The sequence below is a fragment of the Littorina saxatilis genome, linkage group LG1 (assembly GCF_037325665.1).
Source record: "Littorina saxatilis isolate snail1 linkage group LG1, US_GU_Lsax_2.0, whole genome shotgun sequence".
In the NCBI taxonomy this organism is placed as follows: Eukaryota; Metazoa; Mollusca; class Gastropoda; order Littorinimorpha; family Littorinidae; genus Littorina; species Littorina saxatilis.
The window spans coordinates 92,752,141-92,773,285 of NC_090245.1; the positions used below are offsets into that span (position 1 = coordinate 92,752,141).

Genomic DNA, 21,145 nt, shown 5'->3' on the forward strand with positions numbered 1-21,145 from the left:
TCTCTGTGTTTGTATGTGTGTGTGTGTGTGTGTGTGTGTGTGTGTGTGTGTGTCTCTCTATGTGGGCAACACCTGTGGATTGTTCAGTTCTGTTTGTGATGTGGTCTGGCGGCTTTTGTGTATTTGTATGTACTGGCCTTCCTTTGAGAAGCCAGAACAGTTCAAAAGGGCTTAGAGATAAGCTCTAAATTGCTCAATCCTGAGCAGTGAGAATGGTTATTTCCCTTTGACCAACGGGGGTGTTTTTCCTATCGGAGGAATTTCTTGTTAATTGTAGAACGTGGAGAGGACGAAGAGATTGATGTGCCAGGTTCTGGAAAAAGGTTGAATCAGTCTGCCGCTACAGTGCAGTAGGCAAGAGCTCAAGTGGTACGTTACCGTGGGGCCTAACTCACTCACTGAATGCGGAGTGGCGTGCGTATTGCTTTTTATATTTAGTCAAGTTTTGACTAAATATTTTAACATCGAGGGGGGAATCTTCTTCTTCTTCTTCTTCAGCGTTCGACGATGGCTGTGTCTAGATTCTTTGGCCCGTGATGTTGACGAAATGGGCTGTCATTTCCAGGTCATGAGTGCTGCCCCATAGCTTGGTGTGCAGCGATGTCCCTGTGGGCCAGACATGTTTCCTCTCACTGCAGTGGAGTTGGCAGGTCTGCAGGAAGTGGTCCGGTGTCTGGTCCGCCTTTCCACAATGGCACAGGGCCGACTGTCTGATGCCGATCCTTTTTAGGTGGCTGTTTAGTCCACAGTGGCCTGTCCGGAGGCGGAAGACAATGGTCTGCTCGTGACGAGTGAGCTGATGGAGGGCATCTTCGTGTGGATTATATCCATTGTTTTTCTTTTTGAAGGTGGATTTTTGCCTGTTTCGGATTAGGGTCCTGGCTTCACTGTACGTGAGATTAGAGGGTTGCTGCTCAGTTTTGCTGCCCTCCTTTGCCAGCCGATCCGCCACTTCGTTGCCCACAATCCCCGTGTGTGCAGGGATCCACTGCAGGACAACCGCTGTGGTTTGGGCCAGTGTGTTGATGTTCTGCATCAGGTGTTCCATGGTCGAGTCTGGATTGCCCGAACACAAGGCCTGGAGTGCTGACAAAGAGTCTGAAAGAAAGACAGCTTTCTTGGGACGGGTTTCCCACTGCAGGACTGTCTCTGTGGCTTTGTGGAGTGCCAGAACTTCAGCCTTGTAGTTGGAGCACAATCTTCCTCCGGATGCTGACACCGAGACTGGGGGCAGGCCTGGTTTCTTGATGAATACGCCACATCCTCCGTTTCTTGTGGCGTCTTCAGCTGATCCGTCGGTAAAGATGTGTGTCCATCTAGCTGCAGGGTAGCGCTTGTCGATCTCCTCCATTGTTAGAGCTTTCAGCACAGCGTCACTCTGGTCTTCCTTCACAGTAATGCCAGGGATGGTGGTTCTGACTTCAGCTTTAAGGGTTTTTGGGGGCCAGTTGGTTGGATCAAGTCTCTCGCACAGTTCGATGTTTGCCGTCAAGATGTCAGCCTGCATGCGTTGCTCTTCCTTGACAAGATGGTTCAAGCTTTTCCGTTTTAGCCTGTTCTTTGTCAGGCTTTTTAGTTTGTCATGCAGGGGGTGGTCTGGTAGTCTCTTCATCTTTTCGGCATGTGCAAGAAGCTTGGTTCGCTGTCGGCTCTCAAGGGGTTCAACTCCAACTGTCTTTTCCATTGCGGCAATAGGAGTGGATTTCATGGCCCCAAGGGGGAATCGAAACGAGGGTCGTGGTGTATGTGCGTGTGTCTGTCTGTGTGTGTGTGTAGAGCCACCAAGCTGAAATGCAATACCGAAGTCCGGCCTTCGTCGAAGATTGCTTGGCCAAAATTTCAATCAATTTGATTGAAAAATGAGGGTGTGACAGTGCCGCCTCAACTTTTACAAAAAGCCGGATATGACGTCATCAAAGGTATTTATCGAAAAAAAAAGAAAAAACCACCCGGGGATATCATTCCCAGGAACTCTCATGTCAAATTTTATAAAGATCGGTCCAGTAGTTTGGTCTGAATCGCTCTACACACACACACAGACAGACACACACAGACACACATACATCACAACCCTCGTCTCGATTCCCCCCTCAACGTTAAAACATTTAGTCAAAACTTGACTAAATGTAAAAACAGAACAATACTCGTTTTATTTTATGGGGGTGGTCAAAGCGGTGGGCTATAACTCCGAATGTTGACTGGTCGGTGTTTCACGTGGGAGGAAAACGGCCTTGACATATATCGGTTTGCTGACAGGCATCATGGGTCATGACTAATTGATCCGTATGCCACAGGAAACGGAAGGGGAGAGGGGATATGGAATGGGGGGTGGTGGAGGTGATAGAGGAAGGGATGCGGGTGGCAGCGGAAGCGAATGGTAAGATATGGATGACAATGTAAGCTGTCATGTGCTTGTCATGCGTTAGTGTTGAGACTGATTGATTCGTTCTGCTCCGTGGAAGAAGAGTGGGGAGAGAGCAGGAGCGGGGGGTGTGTGTGGGGGGAAGACGGAAGGGTAGAGGAAAGTAAGGTATGAATGGAAGTGAGCAAGTCATGCGTGATGGCCAACCAAAGGTTATCGGTCATGACATATCACCGCGCGCGCACACGCACACACACACACACACACACACACACACACACACACACACACAAGGGTCGACAGACAATCAGAGAGAGTCGACAGTTGACCAGACTCGTTGGAACGGCAGATGACTTGCCTCAATGCATTTTGACTTGGGTTGAGTTATCGATTTCAATTAAAACCTTACGACGCTTCCTTCCTTGAACCAGAGAGACGGGACACCAGTACTTGCAAATAATTGTTGTCATACTCTGACCAGGGAAAATAATGCTGTTGTTGGTGCATCGTTGTTTATCTATGTCACATACCTTTAGTCTTCCGTCATCGAGTTTAGATCACGCATACAGTGGAACACCCTCTCCCCCTACCCCCCCCCCCTCCTCCCCCCCCCTACCCCCCCCCCCCCACGCCCCCCGCCGCATTCACACGCACACACCTCCAAGACTTCAACAATACTCTACAAGAAACTAAGTCCATCTCACGATGAACACGAGCCGAAATCATATGCACTCGACTTATGAAATAGAAAGAAATCAAATACGACAAAGAGAAGAAAAAGTTTGAAAGTACCATTGAACTTCCATGTCGGCGTGTGGCTGAGCTTAAAATAGGAATGTTGTTGCAATCTGTTATTTTTGAAAATTGTGGTAGTTGTTATGTATTATTTTAAGAGCAAAGGAATGATGGGAAAGAAGAAAAAAAAGAGAAAAAAAAGGAATAAATGTGAAAATAATGTTATTTCCAAATGTCTCTTACAACAAAGTCATAAAGGACAAACAGTATTGTGGAAAAAAATGTACGCATTAAATGTACAAGAAAAAACTTCTACACAAATAATGTAGCACCCGTGCACACCATTGTATTGAGATCAATGGTTAAAATAGTAAACGAAGTATTTGCTGTCGAGGACTAACAAAAAGATATTTAACAAAAGATTGATTGTTCAGTCATATAATTAATGACACATTTTTTGGGTAACCATCTTGGCTTAACCACTTGCACCAGAGAAAGTGAAATGTCACACAATGCCTTGAAAAGTTCAATATGAAGTGAACACAATGTGTTATATTGCAAGAACAAAATGTGACAATGCAAGAGCTTGCTGCAATTAATCCCTCCGACAACGGCATTGTGGAAAAAGCATTGTCCAATACTGCAGTCGAATTTGTGTGTCCTGAAAACGCATCGACCACATATTCAATGTGCACTGGATGACCGGCGACAGATGAGGGCAAGTGTTCATGTCCCAAATATCCGTTGTCCAAATCACTTGGCTGAATTAAAGGCACAGTAAGCCTCCCGTAAACCATCACAGAGCTCCCCGAGCGTCTAAATACAGTACAAGCATACTTCCATTTGAACGCTCACCGAACGGGAACATCCTGGCTGCTTTCTGTCGAGCGTGAGACATTTTCAAAGAATTTATTTTCGTAGACTTGTTCGTTAACAACAACGGCGCCTCGTTTTTGCGCTAGACCTAACTTTTAAAATCTAAATAATAAATTGACAGCTTGTTACACAAACATTCTTTAATCATAAAAGAATTCGTTTTTCATCAAGACAAGATCAGAACAATTCGAAGTTGTGAAAGTTTAAAAAAAAGAAAAGCCCGGAAGCAGGGTCACGCAAGGGTCGTAGCAGACGAAGGTTTATCAGTGCAAATCGCCGTTCCTCTCAACAGTCAAAAGCCATCGCTAGAGTTCTTGTGAACCACAGCCGTTGTTTCGTGCATAAAAAACGTGCTATGATAAGCTCACATCGAGTCGCATTCATGACTAACTGACGACTGCATTGTGAAAAAGGAAAACTGGATCACACGGGTTCACGATGGCTCAGGGGTAAGATAAACCACGCAAAAATACATTCTTTGAAAATTGTTCGCTCTTTACGGAGGGCACCTAGGATGTTCTCAATTGGTGAGTGTTTAAATGAAAGGGTGTTTGTACTGTGTGTAAAAGCCTGACCGTATCTGTGATGGTTTACGGGAGGCTTACTCTGCCTTTAAATTGAACACATCATGACTATGCAAAATTTGCAATGGCGACTGCGAGTGCGAGACCGGCGAATCGCAAAAATTGGCGACACCCAAAAAGAACAGCAAAGCAGAAAGTGCAATCGCCGTGCATTGACGACCGCGCACCGGGTCGAAAATATCACAGCCTTGGTGAAGATTAGCGAGTAATGATCGTAACATGATTGTTGTTTGCTTGCCCAACGTCGAATGGTGAAATTTCCCGCTTCTCTCGTATACATGTAGTTTACATGTTTATTAGTCATCTATTTGATTGATTACGTGTATGATATGACGGAGAGTCGCATCGGTTTGATGCCGTGAACCCAACCGTGGCTGTAGCTGTCGTTTGAAGTAATGACCAAGGCATGTTTGGTACCTAGCCTACTGAATCCTTGTTGCGTGTAGTTTTACGTGGCACGTTGCCCAAAGTTGTATTCTTGAGGAGCATAAAATAAAACGTGTTACAAAGTTATCTCGAAACTCTGCAGTGACTGCTCGCGCAGCAGGTCAGCTAATTATAGCATGCAGCCTCCACAGACAGCTTTCGAGCCGAGACCATATGACTCGCCGCTCCTGCGGCTCGTCAATAACAAAAACAAAAAGTTCCTAGAAAGGAGGGATATCCTTGGCATTCGTTGTCATTAATCCAACAAAATAAGGGCACTGGTGGACGTGTTGAACTGCCAAATATTAGATTGTTTTCAATAATATATCAGTCACGACGGCCGCCATGTTTTTCGTCATCAATACTATTCATGTACTCCACTAAGGAAGAGCGTTTTATTGTGTCGTAAAACCGACTTCTCGGGAAAGTGATCAATCGAATTTTATGGTCCACAAAAACTTGCTTCGTATTTTATTTAAGGACTACTTTTATTTGCCTCTATTTTTATGGCGCACATTTTGTTTTGGCCTTCATTTTGTGGTCCACAAACTGGAAATGTGTCCCACAAATTTGTGGGCTTATTTTTGTGGTCCACAAACTGGAAATGTGCCCCACAAATTTGTGGGCTTATTTGTTGGATTAATGACATCGAATGCCAAGGATAGTGGGAGTCTTACAAAGAGGCAAGGTCTTTAAAAGGGAGGATTCTACTATCGGGGAGAGGGGGGAGGGTCTAAGCGTGGGGTTGCTCTGCACTAATGTTAAAGTTCATGGTACACACACGTGCTTGGCAGCGGTAGCAAACGCTGATCATGAATGTGACAAAAGACTGATCATGTCACAGTGAACACACGGCGCTATCTGTGACTGATACGCAGAGGTACGTATAGATACGATAAATCCTTCACAGCTTCATAATAGTATGTTCACGTAACAATTCAAGAGAGAGCAGGCATGGGAATTGTCCGCCGAATGGCGGATTTCCGCCGAATTTGTTTTTTGTTCCGCCGAAAATGCAAAAGTGTCCGCCGAAAAAATAAAGGGGGGAGGCACACAAAAAAAGCACCGGTTACTTTGGCCTTTGCGCAAAAGCCCGCGAAAACTTTCCGTACTTTGTTTACGCACTGCTACCGCCCGCCTCAGTTATTGAACTATTATGTTTGAAAGTAAACCAGATTGCACAGATTGTGTTACAAGTTACATTTTCCTGTTTGTCTCAACAGATAACATTTTTTTCAAATTTAAACCATATATAATACATGTAAGCAAAATTTGGTACATTTTTGTACTAAAAACTCTGATTCTAAAAACAGAATTTAATGGCAAACTTGGAGCTCAGATGACACCAGATTGCACCATCTGGGTTCTTTGGAGAAAAAAAATTTCCGGGGGGGCATGCCCCCGGACCCCCCTAGTAAGGCTAGGCGCTTCGCGCCGTCGACTTGACGCTTTGCGTCTTCAGTTATAAATTTTCCGCCTTTTTTACAATTTTCAATTCCCATGCCTGGAGAGAGAGAGATGAGAGAGAGAGAGAGGTGTGTGTGTGTGTGCGCACGTGCGTGTGCCGGTGTGTATGTGTGTGTATGTGTGTGTGTGTGTGTGTGTGTATGTGTGTGTGTGTGTGTGTGTGTGTGTGTGTGTGTGTGTGTGTGTGTGAGAGAGACAGAGACAGTGACAGAGAGAGGGAGAGTCGTTTTCGGTTAGTAAGTTGTTAGCTAATATCAAGACGACCAACCAACATAATTATAATTAACATAATCATGACAAACAAGAGGCGAAGCCTTCAAGGCTCCCGTAAGAAATCAACAAACAGTAACATAACACAAACTCACTCACTCCGTAACACACACACACAAACACACACACACACACACACACACACACACACACACACACACACACACACGCACACACACACACACAATTAAAACTAACGCATCATATCAACTCCATGTATAATTTTCAAAAGAAGGCAAACAGATAAAATGACTAGGGAAAGAGGTTACGTACCTGCCATGTGGGCACTTTTTCCACTGCTGTCCTCAGTCCTATACTTTTCATCAAGACTTGTCACCATGCCGAGTAGATCTAAATTCGGAAGTCTTCATGTGGCTGAGGCATATATCTGACATAGCGTCGATCTTGTTGTAGGTTAACCTCCTTTCTGAAACAAATGGCAAAATGCGATTAGTTATGATGACTACAACCTACACAAATATAAACAGTGTTTTGAAACAGAATAGTCAGGTTATACAAGCCACTTTACCTATGCAGCATGGTAACCCTACAATATGCGAAACATGTCGACTGCAGCAGCCTGGTTCTTAAAATAATTCTGACGGTCAACACAGCCAGAAATGCCAACAAAGACAAGAAAGCTGTGGCAAGGTAAGCTTACCAAACGTTACATAGCGAATCATATGATAGTGCGTAAACAGCAAACAGTAGATCTACAATCAAAGAGAGGATCGAGTCTGGAATGAAACGCGATACAGATCTAGCATTCAAAAACTGTCTTTCACGTTCAAGGAAGTTGTTGCAAAGTACTTCAGACTTACTAAATTGTACAGACAAAACCATGACAGTGCATGTTTTGAATCTGAGGAAAAAATCGTGATCATTTTGACTTTGAGAACAGATTCATTCCGTTTCCTTATATCTGCATGTTCAAGTAAATGGTGGACAGTTTTTTTCGGGCAGAGTAAACTTAACTTGAGACTCTACTGCAAGTCTTGAAATTCACATAAATCGAACCACGAGCAAAGACATCCAAACATTACAGGCACTTTAGATCAACTCATTTCACTAGAGGTGACTGCCTAGCACTGTGTTTGACATCCGTGTCTGCTGAAATAAAAAGAAATTAAAACAAAACGGATTAACAGTAGGTGACACGTTATCAGAGTGGGAGACACTAGATCTGTCTCTGAACTTACCGGGATACGGCTGCAAGATCGACACTGACTGCCGCGCTTTCGACAGCTCTTCCTCGCGTGGACATTGGAAACACGCTGTGCAGATCAAATTGTAGGAAATCTCCCTTTGGTATCTTCTTTATTTACTTTTCTGGAGCTTAGAAACCGAACAACATGAAATCGTCTTCCCCGGCGAATCGGCGAGGTGAGAACTGGACCACAATCCTTCGCGCGACCCCTGACCTGATCTTGACACCTGACCTGCCGTCTACATGCCAAACACGACACAAATCAGTCAACTGCTTGTACCCCTTCAAAACCCCCCACCACCCGTTTTCTTTGGATACACGCTTTAACTACACACATGCCGACACAATGTTGATCATTGCTTCAATAATTTGAAGATGGTGCTTGAAAATTAACCACGTGAAATGAGTATTTCGGTGTTTAGCCAAAAATGTTAAAGTTTCTACCACAGACATACACACATACATACATACGCACGCACGCACGCACAGACAGACAAAGTTTACCATCGCATAGGCTACACTTACGTGAGCCAAAAAAGGACATCCCATTCTTCATCCTTTAACCTCATTAACATCAATGCCGTAATTTATTCCCCCATGTCACAAACACAGGCCAACTCAGTACAAACCAAGATGCAAGGAGAGTCCAAAGTGAAAGTGATTCTTTGCAGTCACCTGAGATTGCACTACGGCTGCCAGGCAGCGACACAGGCCAACAAGAACTGATATCTATACTGAAAGGCATAAATTCTGCAAATAGTGCATTGAACGATTTTGCTCTCAAACGAAAATCAGATTGAACCTGTAATTTGTAGTTGACATCTTGAGTGTTGGAGCAAATGTTTCACGCTGTCAGCGTGCGCTTTGCAGTATTGCTGATCCAGCCACAGCTCACTGTGCTAATAAAGACAATGGGCTGAACGGGAGACAATAACGTAAAAAAGATAGTGTATGGCCCTATAAAATGCAACTGGCTGTTTGGCTGTATCCAGATATCGCAATCATGCCACGACTTGATGAAGGAGAGAGACAGCAAGCGATTGGGATGCTTAAAGCTGGCCAAAGCATTGAACGTGATGAACACTGAACGTTTTCCGAAATCATTGCGCTTGGACTCAGTCACTTTTTTTGAAAAATTGTCATTTCATGATGTTCTATTCAAAATCAATTAAGCAAAGGTTTATAAACACTAAAATGGCCAATAAATAAAATATTCAAACATTGAAAACATTCACCACTGAGTTGATTTTTTGTGATTTTTTAAAGTTCCGTTTGCGGAATTTATGCCTCTCGGTATACAAGGCACACGGTACGAAGGCCGATACATTGATATCAGACGCTCCCAAGGTAGCGTGGGATATTAATCCCCGTGTAGGCTACTCGATCTCGGCTGAACCGTACCAGGACCCAAGAGGTACGAAGTTTGTTTGTTTATTTGTTGCTTAACGTCCAGCCGACTACGCAGAGCCATATCAGGACGAGGAAGGGGGGGATGAAGGGGGCCACTTGTCAAGCGATTCCTGTTTACAAATGCACTAACCCATTACTTGTGTCCCAGCAGGCTTTAGTAAAACTAAATTAATACCTACTGGAAGATTACCAGTTTCCAGTATGTTAAAATAGGCTTAACCTATCTACTGCTGGACTTACACCAGAACACTAACAGATTAAACTATACATGAATCGCGAGACAAGCGGCAAGAGAAGAGATTTTTGGAAAAAATACAGGTGAATGAGCAAGAAGGCAGAAAAAAGAAAAGAATTCACAAAGAAAAAGAGAGCATGACAGGAAAGAGGAACCAAAAATCTACCTAACAGCAAACTAGAAAGCTCCTGCGGTTCCAAAAACAGGAGGGGCCTTTAATTTCATAACCGCAGTGCCCCACTGCGGGAAAGAGGTACGAAGTCGCGCTGACGTTGTGTGAACAGCTCACAGATCAAGGGTAATTTTAACACCTTCACATTTAAATGCTTATTTTATAGCCATCCATTGAATTGAGAAGAAAACAAAGCACACTAAACTGCTAAGCATGAATCAAACAATAAGAAAATAAAAAGAACCAACAACATCGTTTTGTATGTGTGGGTAGTAAACACGTTTTATTTACAAAACACGGCGGAAAATGGCAACAAATTTGTTGCACAGCGACAGGTCACTTTCTTCAACCAAGGCCAGTACTTTCATACATGACAAAGGAAAGCAAGTATGGCCTGAATAATAAAGTTATAGTGTTCCTTTGCGTGTCTGAGTGATAAACTGTTTTAACCAACTCTATTCTGAAACGTAAAATTTTGCACTCAGCAGATTTGTCTTCCGCTCATAACTTTCGTGTCACACGGTCTTTGCGACAAACAGATAGATCGCATTCTCGCAGAAAATCATTGACAACACAGACCAGTCATTTTTAGCATTGCATTTGGGAAGGGCTACTATCATAGTGTGTTTTAAGAAAGAAAAACATTATAGTATCGGCAGAACACGACCAAATGAGTTTTCGTGTCACAGCGTTATGGGCGTGAGATTTGTTAGACTTTTTGTTCTCACACTGTAGCAAAATCATTGACAACACAGACAAGTCAGTTTTAGCATAGACATTGGGAAGGACTACTATTATAGTGTGTTTTAGGAAAGAAAAACATTATAGTATCGGCAGAACACGACCAAATGAGTTTGCGTTATGGGCGTGAGATTGTCAGTTTTTTTCACACTGCAGATCATATCTCAAAACCTACTGAGTGGATCTTTATGAAATTTGATATGGATATTTTTGACTGGATTTTCTCATAGAAGGTTTTTCCGTTTATTGATAGGACAGTTTGATGACGTCATATTTTACCGTTTGCCAAAAGGTCGAGGCAGCACTTTCACAGTTACAGTTTTTCATCAATTTGATCGAATTTCTTATCACACAATCTCAGATCTAGGCCGAATCATGGGATTGCATTTCAGCTTGGTCACTTAAAGTTTTTTTATTGAAATGTTTGTTCGAAATATGTCATTTTTTCAAAATTTTAAAAACTAATATTTGAAACAGAAAATTTATATTGGTGTATTCATTATTGCGTCCTGTATCTAAAACTATTTAGTTTTGTTGTTTTGTATTGATAATTATGCTTTAAAATGAAGAAAACCGATAAAAAAACCTCTATCTTTATTTATGAAAAAAGACACTTAAAAACACCTTCTATCCATTCCTTATCATTTTCTGATTCCAAATATATATAGTTGCATGGTGTTTGACGTTGAAAATATGCTCAAACTTAACAAACTCGGATCGTTGAATGGAAATTATACTTCCAAGCTCCAAAAGCACGTCATTTCAAGTGTGGAACACGCTCATGACGTCATACTGAAAGGTGATGAATTATGGCTTCACCTTGCGATGTTTCATTTTAAACATGGTAACATTTTTAAAGGGGTTTCTTTCTCAGATTTGTGTTTGCCCTTTGTCTGTCTCTCTAGTCTCCGTCTGTATGACTGATTCAATTAAATGTGTAATTACTTAGTTTTGCAAAAGTCAAACTAAGTATGATATACCTAATTGATTCAGGTCTCTAAATTCTTATTGTAAAATTGTGAGTTTTATTCAAAACAAATTTAATTGGTGTTTCAAACTCAATAATGGGGCATGCTGTGATGAGCAGAAGAATGTGTGTTTACGAGCAGAAAAAGCCCATCAAAGTCAAGAATCGTGTTTTTCTTTTTCTATTTTCACCTTGTAGCTTCATACAGACACTAAGCAACAGTGTAGTACCACTTCCAGTGCAATATCTTGTACTTTAATTTTGACCATCTGTGTAACACTTTATTGACCCATGATCTGAGCTGTTCACTTGTGTAACATCGCCTGTATTGCGACTCGTGCACAGATCCGTACGCATTCACTTGTCTCTGAGTCTATAGTAGGGTAGACTTCTCTTGTTTCCCTACAGACTTTGCTTTGTTGAGAACGAAGAGAATTGAGTTGAAAAGAAACGTCAGTGTTTTGTGATGTTGTTATTAATTGGATGGGTGCGAGGCGGGGGTGGGGTGGGGGTGGGGGGGATGAAGGGGGTAAAGAGTCTATTTCATTATTTTATTTGAACAAAACAAAAAACAAAAACATGCACACAAGCTGTTGTGTTCGCTGGTGAATTTTTTTCCCCACTGCCGTGCATGTATCGGTGGTGAATTTTTTTCCCCACTGCCGTGCATGTATCAGTGGTGAATTTTTTTCCCCACTGCCGTGCATGTATGTAACCGAGTGCCGTAACACTACGATCACCTCGGGAGGCGAAGTGCAATCAAACAGGTTTGAAAATGTTAGGGCTAATTTCTTAGCCCTATAAAAACTGTTATGCAAACCCGAAGGTTTCCATGAACATACAGACAATCGGAAACCACCAGACCCCATCACAAACAGATTTCCACAATCCACGGGTGTTGACTTTTAAAGGCCAACAACTCGGGTGCAGAGTCTGCTGTGAAAGGAGCGGTAGCCTCCCCTGTCACAATATGAAAGTCACTGAACTTATCTTCTTTTCACTACACCTTATATCTTGATTCTCCAAACACTGATTGATTTCTGCCATTTCAAATTTACCGGCAGTAACCCAAACGTTCGCTCTAACCAACCTATTTTGTCCAAAACAGTTTTACCGATACACAATCATTAAAACAAGAAGAGGTTTAACATAACCGACTTCGCTACCACATAAACAAAAAAATGTTTTATTCTCCCCGACATTCTGGTGAACAAAATCATTATTATAGACAGTCATTCAATTTCAAGACAATCAAAACAAGTTTGAACCGACCCTTTCGTTCAACCAGGCAGAAGCAACAACTATAGTAAAAGCTACAGCGCGATCAACGTTCGCCCATTTACGAACTCGCGATGAGATTTGTTTCCTTTGGTCACCAAGCCTACCGTTTACAAACGCATGCGCACTAATTGGGATTCCCCCAATTTCCTCGACCTTGACCTCAGAACTCTCGAAGCCACTACTTCGGCTTTCAATTTAGCTCTTGCATACCGAGTAGCTGGCAACTTTGCTTCCGAAGTTCCCACTTTTAATGTTAATTTGCAGGGTCTCTCACTTGACATCATTATACGACGATATTGCTTCTTAAATGTCCTTACCCATCCAAAAGAAACCTCCAACGCATACTACAATTGCAGGACATTCCTGTTTTTAAGGCAGCTCATTGGGAAATGAGCTCAGACAGAATATCGAAGACGTAAAATGCGTCAATCGAGCAACTGTCGTAACTTGGCTATAAGGCCAAAAAAAAAAATAGGTCTGTTTACAGTAACCCGACCGACCCTAGTTTTTTCGCGCGACCCTAGACTTTTTTTGGGCATTTGGGGGGAAAAAAAAAAAAAAAAAAAAAAACCTTGGTTTTTTGGCAAAATAACGTAAAAATATAATTTTTTGGAAAAAAAAAAAAAAAAAAAAAAAATCCCGACCTACCGACCCTATTTTTTGGGCCTATGTTACCGTAAACAGACCTTCTTTTTTTTTTGGCCTAATGAGACGGTCGGCTACCTTGCACCATAGACACAAACTGTGACATTCTTGTTTAATTTAGGTGTAATGCTTGAAACAGAGTGGCTCAAAAGCGACAGTTCGATCAGTTACTAACCGAAAAAAACGTGCTCGAGTCATTCGGCGAAGGTGGCGAGCTTTCAAACCATCACGACTGAATAACTCATATTACATCTTTTCATCACGCTTTTTTTCACACGAGTAGCATCCGGGTTCAAGTGCCGCTGGGAGCAACGTTTTTTTTATAATTTTTTTGTATTGATCTTTTTCTTTATAGGCCTCAATTGCATTCGCTGCAACAACCGGTTTTTGTCTCTGTGTTCATTTTTTTTAATTGCGTAAAGAAACTGTCCTATGCTTTCACAAAAAATCCAATCTTGACTTTAATATAAAAAGCAGGAAAAAAGAACAGAAAAAAGATCAATAAAGAGAGGCAAAAAAGAAAGGGTTGAAGCTGCCTGCATGCAACTGAGATAAAAAATAAACAAGAGGCGAAGCCTTCATAGCTGAGAAGGAATTCAGAATGATCGTGCACTTTGTGAAGAGTCTTTGAAATTTGGCATGGTGGTAGGTATGGACACAAGGTTTTCAAAAACCATCGCAAACAAATTGAGCTTGACCTCGATTGGTCTGTTCGCGCAAAATCCAATATGGCCGCCACCCGGAAAAAGGACTGCTAAATTACACCCATTGTTACCACGACAGCATTGAGAAATACAACTTTTCACATGTGTTTTAGTGCAAGCAACCCATATCCAAGATGGATTTGACGTTTGGACGTCGTTTTAACGTCAAAGGTCATTCATATGTCATTTTCAAGGTCATTTCATTTCAGAGTGTAATAACTCTGAACCTACTCAACTTAAAAAGAAACAATTAGTCTCTATACCCATGTTTTCGACCGCTGGGAGTCTATTTCTGAACTCCTTGAATATCTCAGTCTCACCATTTAAGCTGAAAAGGTACATAAGTCTTTCAAAATGGCCCCCTTCATAGCCCATGGTTTTTTGCTTTTGGGCACACAAACTATGCCCGCTGGATGCATGTCTTCGTGAAGGACGTGGCTTGTCTGCCAGAGACCCATCCATGGAAGTGACAAGAAGTTCTCCCTCATGGCGCTTGACCAGAGCCAGGAGCACAGCATCAAATTCATGAAGGAGGACAGTGGAGCAAAAGAACTCTAGGGTCAGCCAGAGGAAAAAGAGTTTATTGAACTCTCAAAACCAGAGGTCCTGAGAGTCATTGATGAATTTGAAAACGAAAGTCTTTCAGCTTCAAACAGAGAAGTCAATTTAGAGCACCCAGAGTCTTCTGTTGCTGAACAAAACAAGTTCCTGAAACATCTCAAAGCAATGCTCTATCTTGTGAAAGAGGGAACAGTGGTCAACCCATTCAAGGAGACAGGCTCCCAGCTGGCGTCACACTGGACACCGGTGAAGTCATGGACCCAGTAATTGTCAACTGCTTGAGGGAAGCTCCAAACATCGGCAAGGCCATGTTTACAGAGTTTGTGAGGGACAGACTTGAAACTTGCTCCAAACCATTGTCTGATGTTATCCCAAGGGCCAATTTGTACACTTTCAGCAACCGGCCACCTGTGGACCTAAAGAAGGGTGCTAACAAGTTGGGATCAGCAAGGCCAAAGGCGGCGCTCATCACCAAGTTGTTTCTGTCCTTGCTGGCCGTATAAAATTTCATCTCACACGGCATCACTGCAGAGCGCCTAGAACTGTACCCACGGAATATGCGCGATATAAGCGTCATTGATTGATTGATTGCTAGGACGATCTGATGATATATATGGACGACTTTTTCAGACATGAGATTCAGCGTGAATCTCCTTCCTTGTGTGATCGTGGAAAACTGATGTCAGGTACAAAGTCTGCTCTTCTTGGCTGCCTGCCTGGAATGCCTGATCCTAGACGCTCTCCTGCAGCAAAAGAAGCCTCTGTGATCGTACTGGATATGCCAGCCATCATCCATATTGTCAAGCCCTAGCGTGCCACTGTGTTTGAAGAATACACACTTATGCATTTGCTACCCTTGTTAGAGAGCCAGATGACCAACAACACCACAAGAGTGGATGCTGTTTGGGACACATCAGGATGCAAGTCTCAAATCACAGACTCGTGCCAAGCGGGGTGAAAGTGAAGGAAGGCGAACTAGAGTCTCAGCAAAGATACCTATTCCAAAGGGAGCTGACTGGCAGAAGTTCCTCAAGGAGTCTGACAACAAGGATGAGCTGTTCCAGTTCCTCAGTGAGCAACTAGAGCGACATACCACTGATGCAAGATATCATCTCCTGACTACGAAGGTTGACCTTGTGCTCACTAACTGCCACCAAGAAGAAGCTGACACACGGATGATGCTTCACCTCTGCCGTGCTGCTGAGCAGGGACACACCGTAGGCCTACCTCAGGACAGTGGACACAGATGATGTGGTGGTTCTTGCCATCCATCACTTTGATCAGCTGAAACTGTCAGAGCTGTGGATTGGATGTGGGTCAGGAAAGACATTCAGAGACATTCCAGTACATTACATTGCTCAACAGCTGGGACCTCAACGCTGCCAGGCACTTCCCTTCTTTCATTCCTACACAGGATGTGATGTAACATCGGCCATGTTCGGAATTGGCAAAAAAGACAGCATGGAATGCATGGGCCACTTTTCCTGAGGTCACTGACACCTTCATCACCATCACCCAGGACCCAACCAGCCTCACACTCGACTCACTGCACATGCAGCGTCTAGAGCGTTTCACTGTGCTGATGTACAGCAAAAATTGTAGATCAACGTCTGTCAACGAAGCAAGAAAGCTGATGTTTACTGTTGGTCTCAAACATCTGGAATCCATCCCACCAACCCAGCATGCGTTGTTCCAGCACACAAAGCGAGCATTGCTCATCGCAGCTTTCATCTGGAAACAGTCTCTGTCCAGAACCTCCAACATCCCAAACCCAAGTGAATGGGGATGGGAATGGAATGAGATTATTATATGAAGTCTTATATCGCGTGCGTATCTCCAGACTCGGACTCAAGGCGCAGGGATCTATTTATGCCGTGTGAGATGGAATTTTTTACACAATACATCACATCGACCAGCAGATCGCAGCCATTTCGGCGCATATCCTACTTTTCACGGCCTATTATTCCAAGTCACACGGGTATTTTGGTGGACATTTTTTATCTATGCCTATACAATTTTGCCAGGAAAGACCCTTTTGTCAATCGTGTGATCTTTAACGTGCACACCCCAATGTAGTGTACACGAAGGGACCTCGGTTTTTCGTCTCATCCGAAAGACTAGCACTTGAACCCACCACCTAGGTTAGGAAAGGGGGGAGAAAATTGCTAACGCCCTGACCCAGGGTCGAACTCGCAACCTCTCGCTTCCGAGCGCAAGTGCGTTACCACTCGGCCACCCAGTCCGGATAACCAAGGCATGGGTGCCATACTGGACAAGTCTGCCTGACGCCAGCACAGGGTGCTCACTGTTGCTCCACTGTGGCTGGTTGGTTGCTTGCAAAGGAAACTGCAAGTGTCATCGCGCTGGTCTTCGCTGTGGTCCACTGTGCAAGTGTGAAGGAGGCTGCGCAAACAGTGCCAGTGACTAAGTCCAGAACTTACGACCAGTCGACCATATCTATAACATCGACAATTCTGAGCACCATAATTCGTGTTTAACTAAATAGTTAGTCGTGAGTTCAAGAACTTGAACCGTGAGCTCACAGGGCTCACGCAAGGGTGTACAACCCAATTTCATCTTTTGAAGTTAATAAATTCCACAGTTATCGTCTTTGTTAACTGAAATGACCTTGAAAAATGACCTGTGACCCTGAAAATAGCGGTGAAACACCAAAGATCTCATATTTGGATTCCTTGCACTAGAAAACATGGGATAGCAGACATTTGACAAGGTTCCAGTAATAATGGGAGCTGCTATATGACATTTACTGCTTCCGTCGGCGGCCATATTGAATTTTGCGCAAACAGTCAACAAAACGTAAGGTTGAATTTGTTTGCGATGGTTTTTGAAAACCTTATGACCATACCTAACTCCATGCCAAATTTCAAAAACTCTTCACCAAGTGCACGATTGTTCTAGATATGACAGAATTCCCACCGCGCTATCAAGGCTCACGTAAGAAATCGGCAAACAGTAACACAAACTCAATCACTCCGTCACACATACACACACACAGTACACACACACACACACACACACACACACACACAAAGAAAGAGCATAGCCATAGGTGAAACTGTGCAAGAAAGCGAGACACTAGATCTAGATCTGTCTGTCTGCATGTAGCCAAAGAAACTACAATGGGCACAGTGTTTGATGTAGCAAAGAAACTACAATGGGAAGAAGGATAACTTCCTCATTGGGCATGCTTGGAAATGAGAATGGCTTAATACGAGTTATTCCCCTTTGCTACATGCTGACCAGGCTGTCTCCTGCTTTGTCATGACTAGTACAGTCGATCTTTCTCATGCTGTGACTTGCTTTATTTTCACATTTTCGGTATTTAAAACAGCAAACACACACACACACACACACACACACACACACACATACACTGAAGAAGTTTCCATTCTGATTCGGTTATTTTATTTGGTGCTATATGTTTGCTTCACATTGTTTCTTCTTTTACATTGCTTTAGGTATCCCAATTCGCTAAACACATCTATCTATATATATATATACGACTTGTGTCTGTCTGTGTGTCTGTGTGTCTGTCTGTCTGTGAGTTCGCGATGCACGGCCAAAGTTCTCGATGGATCTGCTTCAAATTTGGTGGGCATATTCAGGTTGACCCGGGACAGGACACAACCTGGTCGATATTTCAACACGTGCTCTCAGCGCGCAGCGCTGAACCGATTTTGGTTCCACCTCAGCTACCCGGGCCCCCATACCGACACACCAAAGCCGCTACACCACATCACAACGCCAAAGTTCTCGGTGGATCTTTTTCAAATTTGGACACCGTATTCAGCTACACCCCGGACACAATATCATCGATGAGATATTTCAACACGTGCTCTCAGCGCGCAGCGCTGAACCGATTTTGGTTTTTGTGTTCATTTCACCATTATAAGTAACTCTTCCTTATCTTCTCCAGTGTTTTGCGTTTACCTCCCTTCCTTCGTATGGTGCACTATAGAATGAGGGGGCATCTTCGGATATTCCCGGCGTTCTGTTACTATTTTTAGAAGGTCACCGCAGTGTCCAGAACGTAAATTGGACCCGTAAATTATCCTCACTGTAAAAGTGCAAAGGTCGAATCAATTTATAGCCACGCGAAAAATACACTGTCATCTATCTCTCTATATATACGGCTTCTCTGTGTTTGTGTGTGTGTGTGTGTGTGTGTGTGTGTCTCTCTATGTGGGCAACACCTGGGGATTGTTCAGTTCTGTTTGTGATGTGGTCTGGCGGCTTTTGTGTATTTGTATTTGTATGAGGAAACCCCTACTATCATATACGACAGTGAAGATAATACTACCAAAAAAGATAACCCCGTCTACCTAGCTACTGTTACAAAAGAAACCCTAAACTACAAATTCTCGGAGCATTTAAAAGTCTTTACTGACGGATCCAAATTTGCAGACGGCAGCGTTGGCTGCGCCTTTGTGATCCCAGATCTCAAAATCTCAAGGAAATATACTCTTAATAAAGACATCTCCATATTCTCAGCCGAGCTATTTGCCTTGCTCATGGCATGCACTTTTATAAATGACCTCCCAGTCACACCGCGTGCGGTAGTTTTCTGCTCTGACTCGCGCTCTTCATTACAAGCTCTGCATCGAAACACATCAAATCGGGCAGAGCTACAAAGAGAAATCCTCTTTATATGTCACCAGTTAATCTCATCCGGCACATCCGTATCATTTCTCTGGGTCCCCTCTCACGTAGGGGTCCGGGGAAATGAACTGGCGGATGTCGCTGCCAAAGAAGCGGCAGAATCTAGCCCAGCTAACACTAACATCGGCTACTCAGTAACCGAGTTCTACAGTAAAATCCGTAAACTCATTCGAAGTCAGTACGTAACATCTCTGTCCTATCAACCCATTGATATGAACGATCTACACCCCGATCTCCCAACAAACCTCCTCACTATCTTCAGACGCCTCCGTGCCGGCGGCTGCCGCTTCCATATCTTTAACAAGTCCTGCCATTGTGGAGAACCCTATTCATTTCAACACATTTTCGCTCCATGCGCTACAAATAGAATTACCTTTAAAACCTTATATGACCATATGCAGCTCCATGGTCTGAGTCCCCAGGATTATCTGCGCAGTAGCAGTTCTCTAGGCTGGTCACACAGCTTGCTGCTGTGCCGACTGGTCAGGGACTCGGACATGGGGCTGTGGGTATAACTAAGCCCAGATTATCACATCAGCGTGTTTCAGTTTGAGGCCGAGTGGCTCCCGCCATCCCTCCTGATTCCAGCGACTACCTTCTAGACAACATATCCTCACCCAAGGCCCACTAGTCGCCAAACTGTACATATTGTTTTTATTACCACGGCCTTCGTGGCTTACATCTTAATCCTTTTATTTGTAAAAAGTTTTGAGATTTATTGTTCGTGTTCCTCTTACTTGCTCATCTATTTGGTTTTATTGGTGATCCTGAAAGGTTCCACTTTTTAACTCGATTTGAAATAAAAAAAAATAATATTACAAGCCCGTTATTCAAGATATAGAATACAGACTTATAATTCTTACCAAGAAACATCTTAACTACTTTTCATTTTAACAAATTCCACAGAGCATTATCAACTCAACCCCACCCCCTGCCCTCCTCTCCTTATTTTTTGTTTCTTTCTTTCCTCTTTTTGAAAGCGGACAAACACTCAAGTCCTTAATGGCTCAAAACCGTAGGACTTTTAATATTAATTTTAACGTATTTGTATGTCATTGTCGTGTTTTGTCACGTGCATGTCATGTCACACTCAGCACGAGTAATTCACTGCAGTTGCTGGCCCGTAGAGTGCGTTCTTTCACAAGCAAACATGCTGCTTACATAGCGACTGCTTTAACGCACCTCGAGCTTACATAGCCAAGTCAGTGCTCAAATAGCGATTTTCTCCCGAATTCCTGAGGGTAAAGGGGGACAATCACATTTTCGTTGTGTCTTAAACACACGACACAGCTCCCTCTGCTCTTGGCGTGGGTCCAGAAAGGGGGCTAGCTGCCCTTGGTGGCGTTCCCACTCGCCCTGCAGGAGTCCTCGTGATTCTCGGGAGAGAAGTGAAAGTCGCTAGAGGGGTGAGCTTCAGCTCACTCTTTGTCTAGGGACGCTTTTGTTACCCTGCTTTTATCCTGCCTTTTTAACCCTGAGCCGTTTGGCTTGTTTTTTCTTGGTGACCGTACCGTACCTTGTAAGTGATGAGCCAAGTTGCTAAACACAAACTGCCAAACACCACCTTTGCTGATAGGCGGGAAACGTTCATCTGGGTAGATAACTACCTTCCAACGGATACCACTGCTCTGAGGGAGCAAGATTGGTTCCTTAATATGGACCAAACAGCAAGCGGTTCTGACCGCGCCCCAGATATTCCCATGGAATCACTGAATGAGACTGACCGGGCCAGCCGGACTGGTCAGTCCCCAAAATCCAAACAGCTTAATAAAGCAATCACCAATGAGAAAACCAGCATATCTTCTCCTTTCAAGAGAAAGAG

General features: G+C 43.4%; 1 protein-coding gene across 1 annotated transcript; it reads right to left on the bottom strand.

Annotated features, from left to right (window-relative positions):
- Window positions 1-517: 517 nt before the first annotated feature.
- On the bottom strand, window positions 518-1,684 carry LOC138953921 (uncharacterized). Its single transcript, XM_070325951.1, has one exon. It carries the CDS (start codon window positions 1,682-1,684, stop codon window positions 518-520), a length of 1,167 nt encoding a protein of 388 aa, XP_070182052.1.
- Window positions 1,685-21,145: the final 19,461 nt, after the last annotated feature.

Coding starts and splice junctions, on each gene's coding strand:
- LOC138953921 (XM_070325951.1), bottom strand. CDS start 1,684: ATGGAAAAGACAGTTGGAGTTGAACCCCTTGAGAGCCGACAGCGAACC.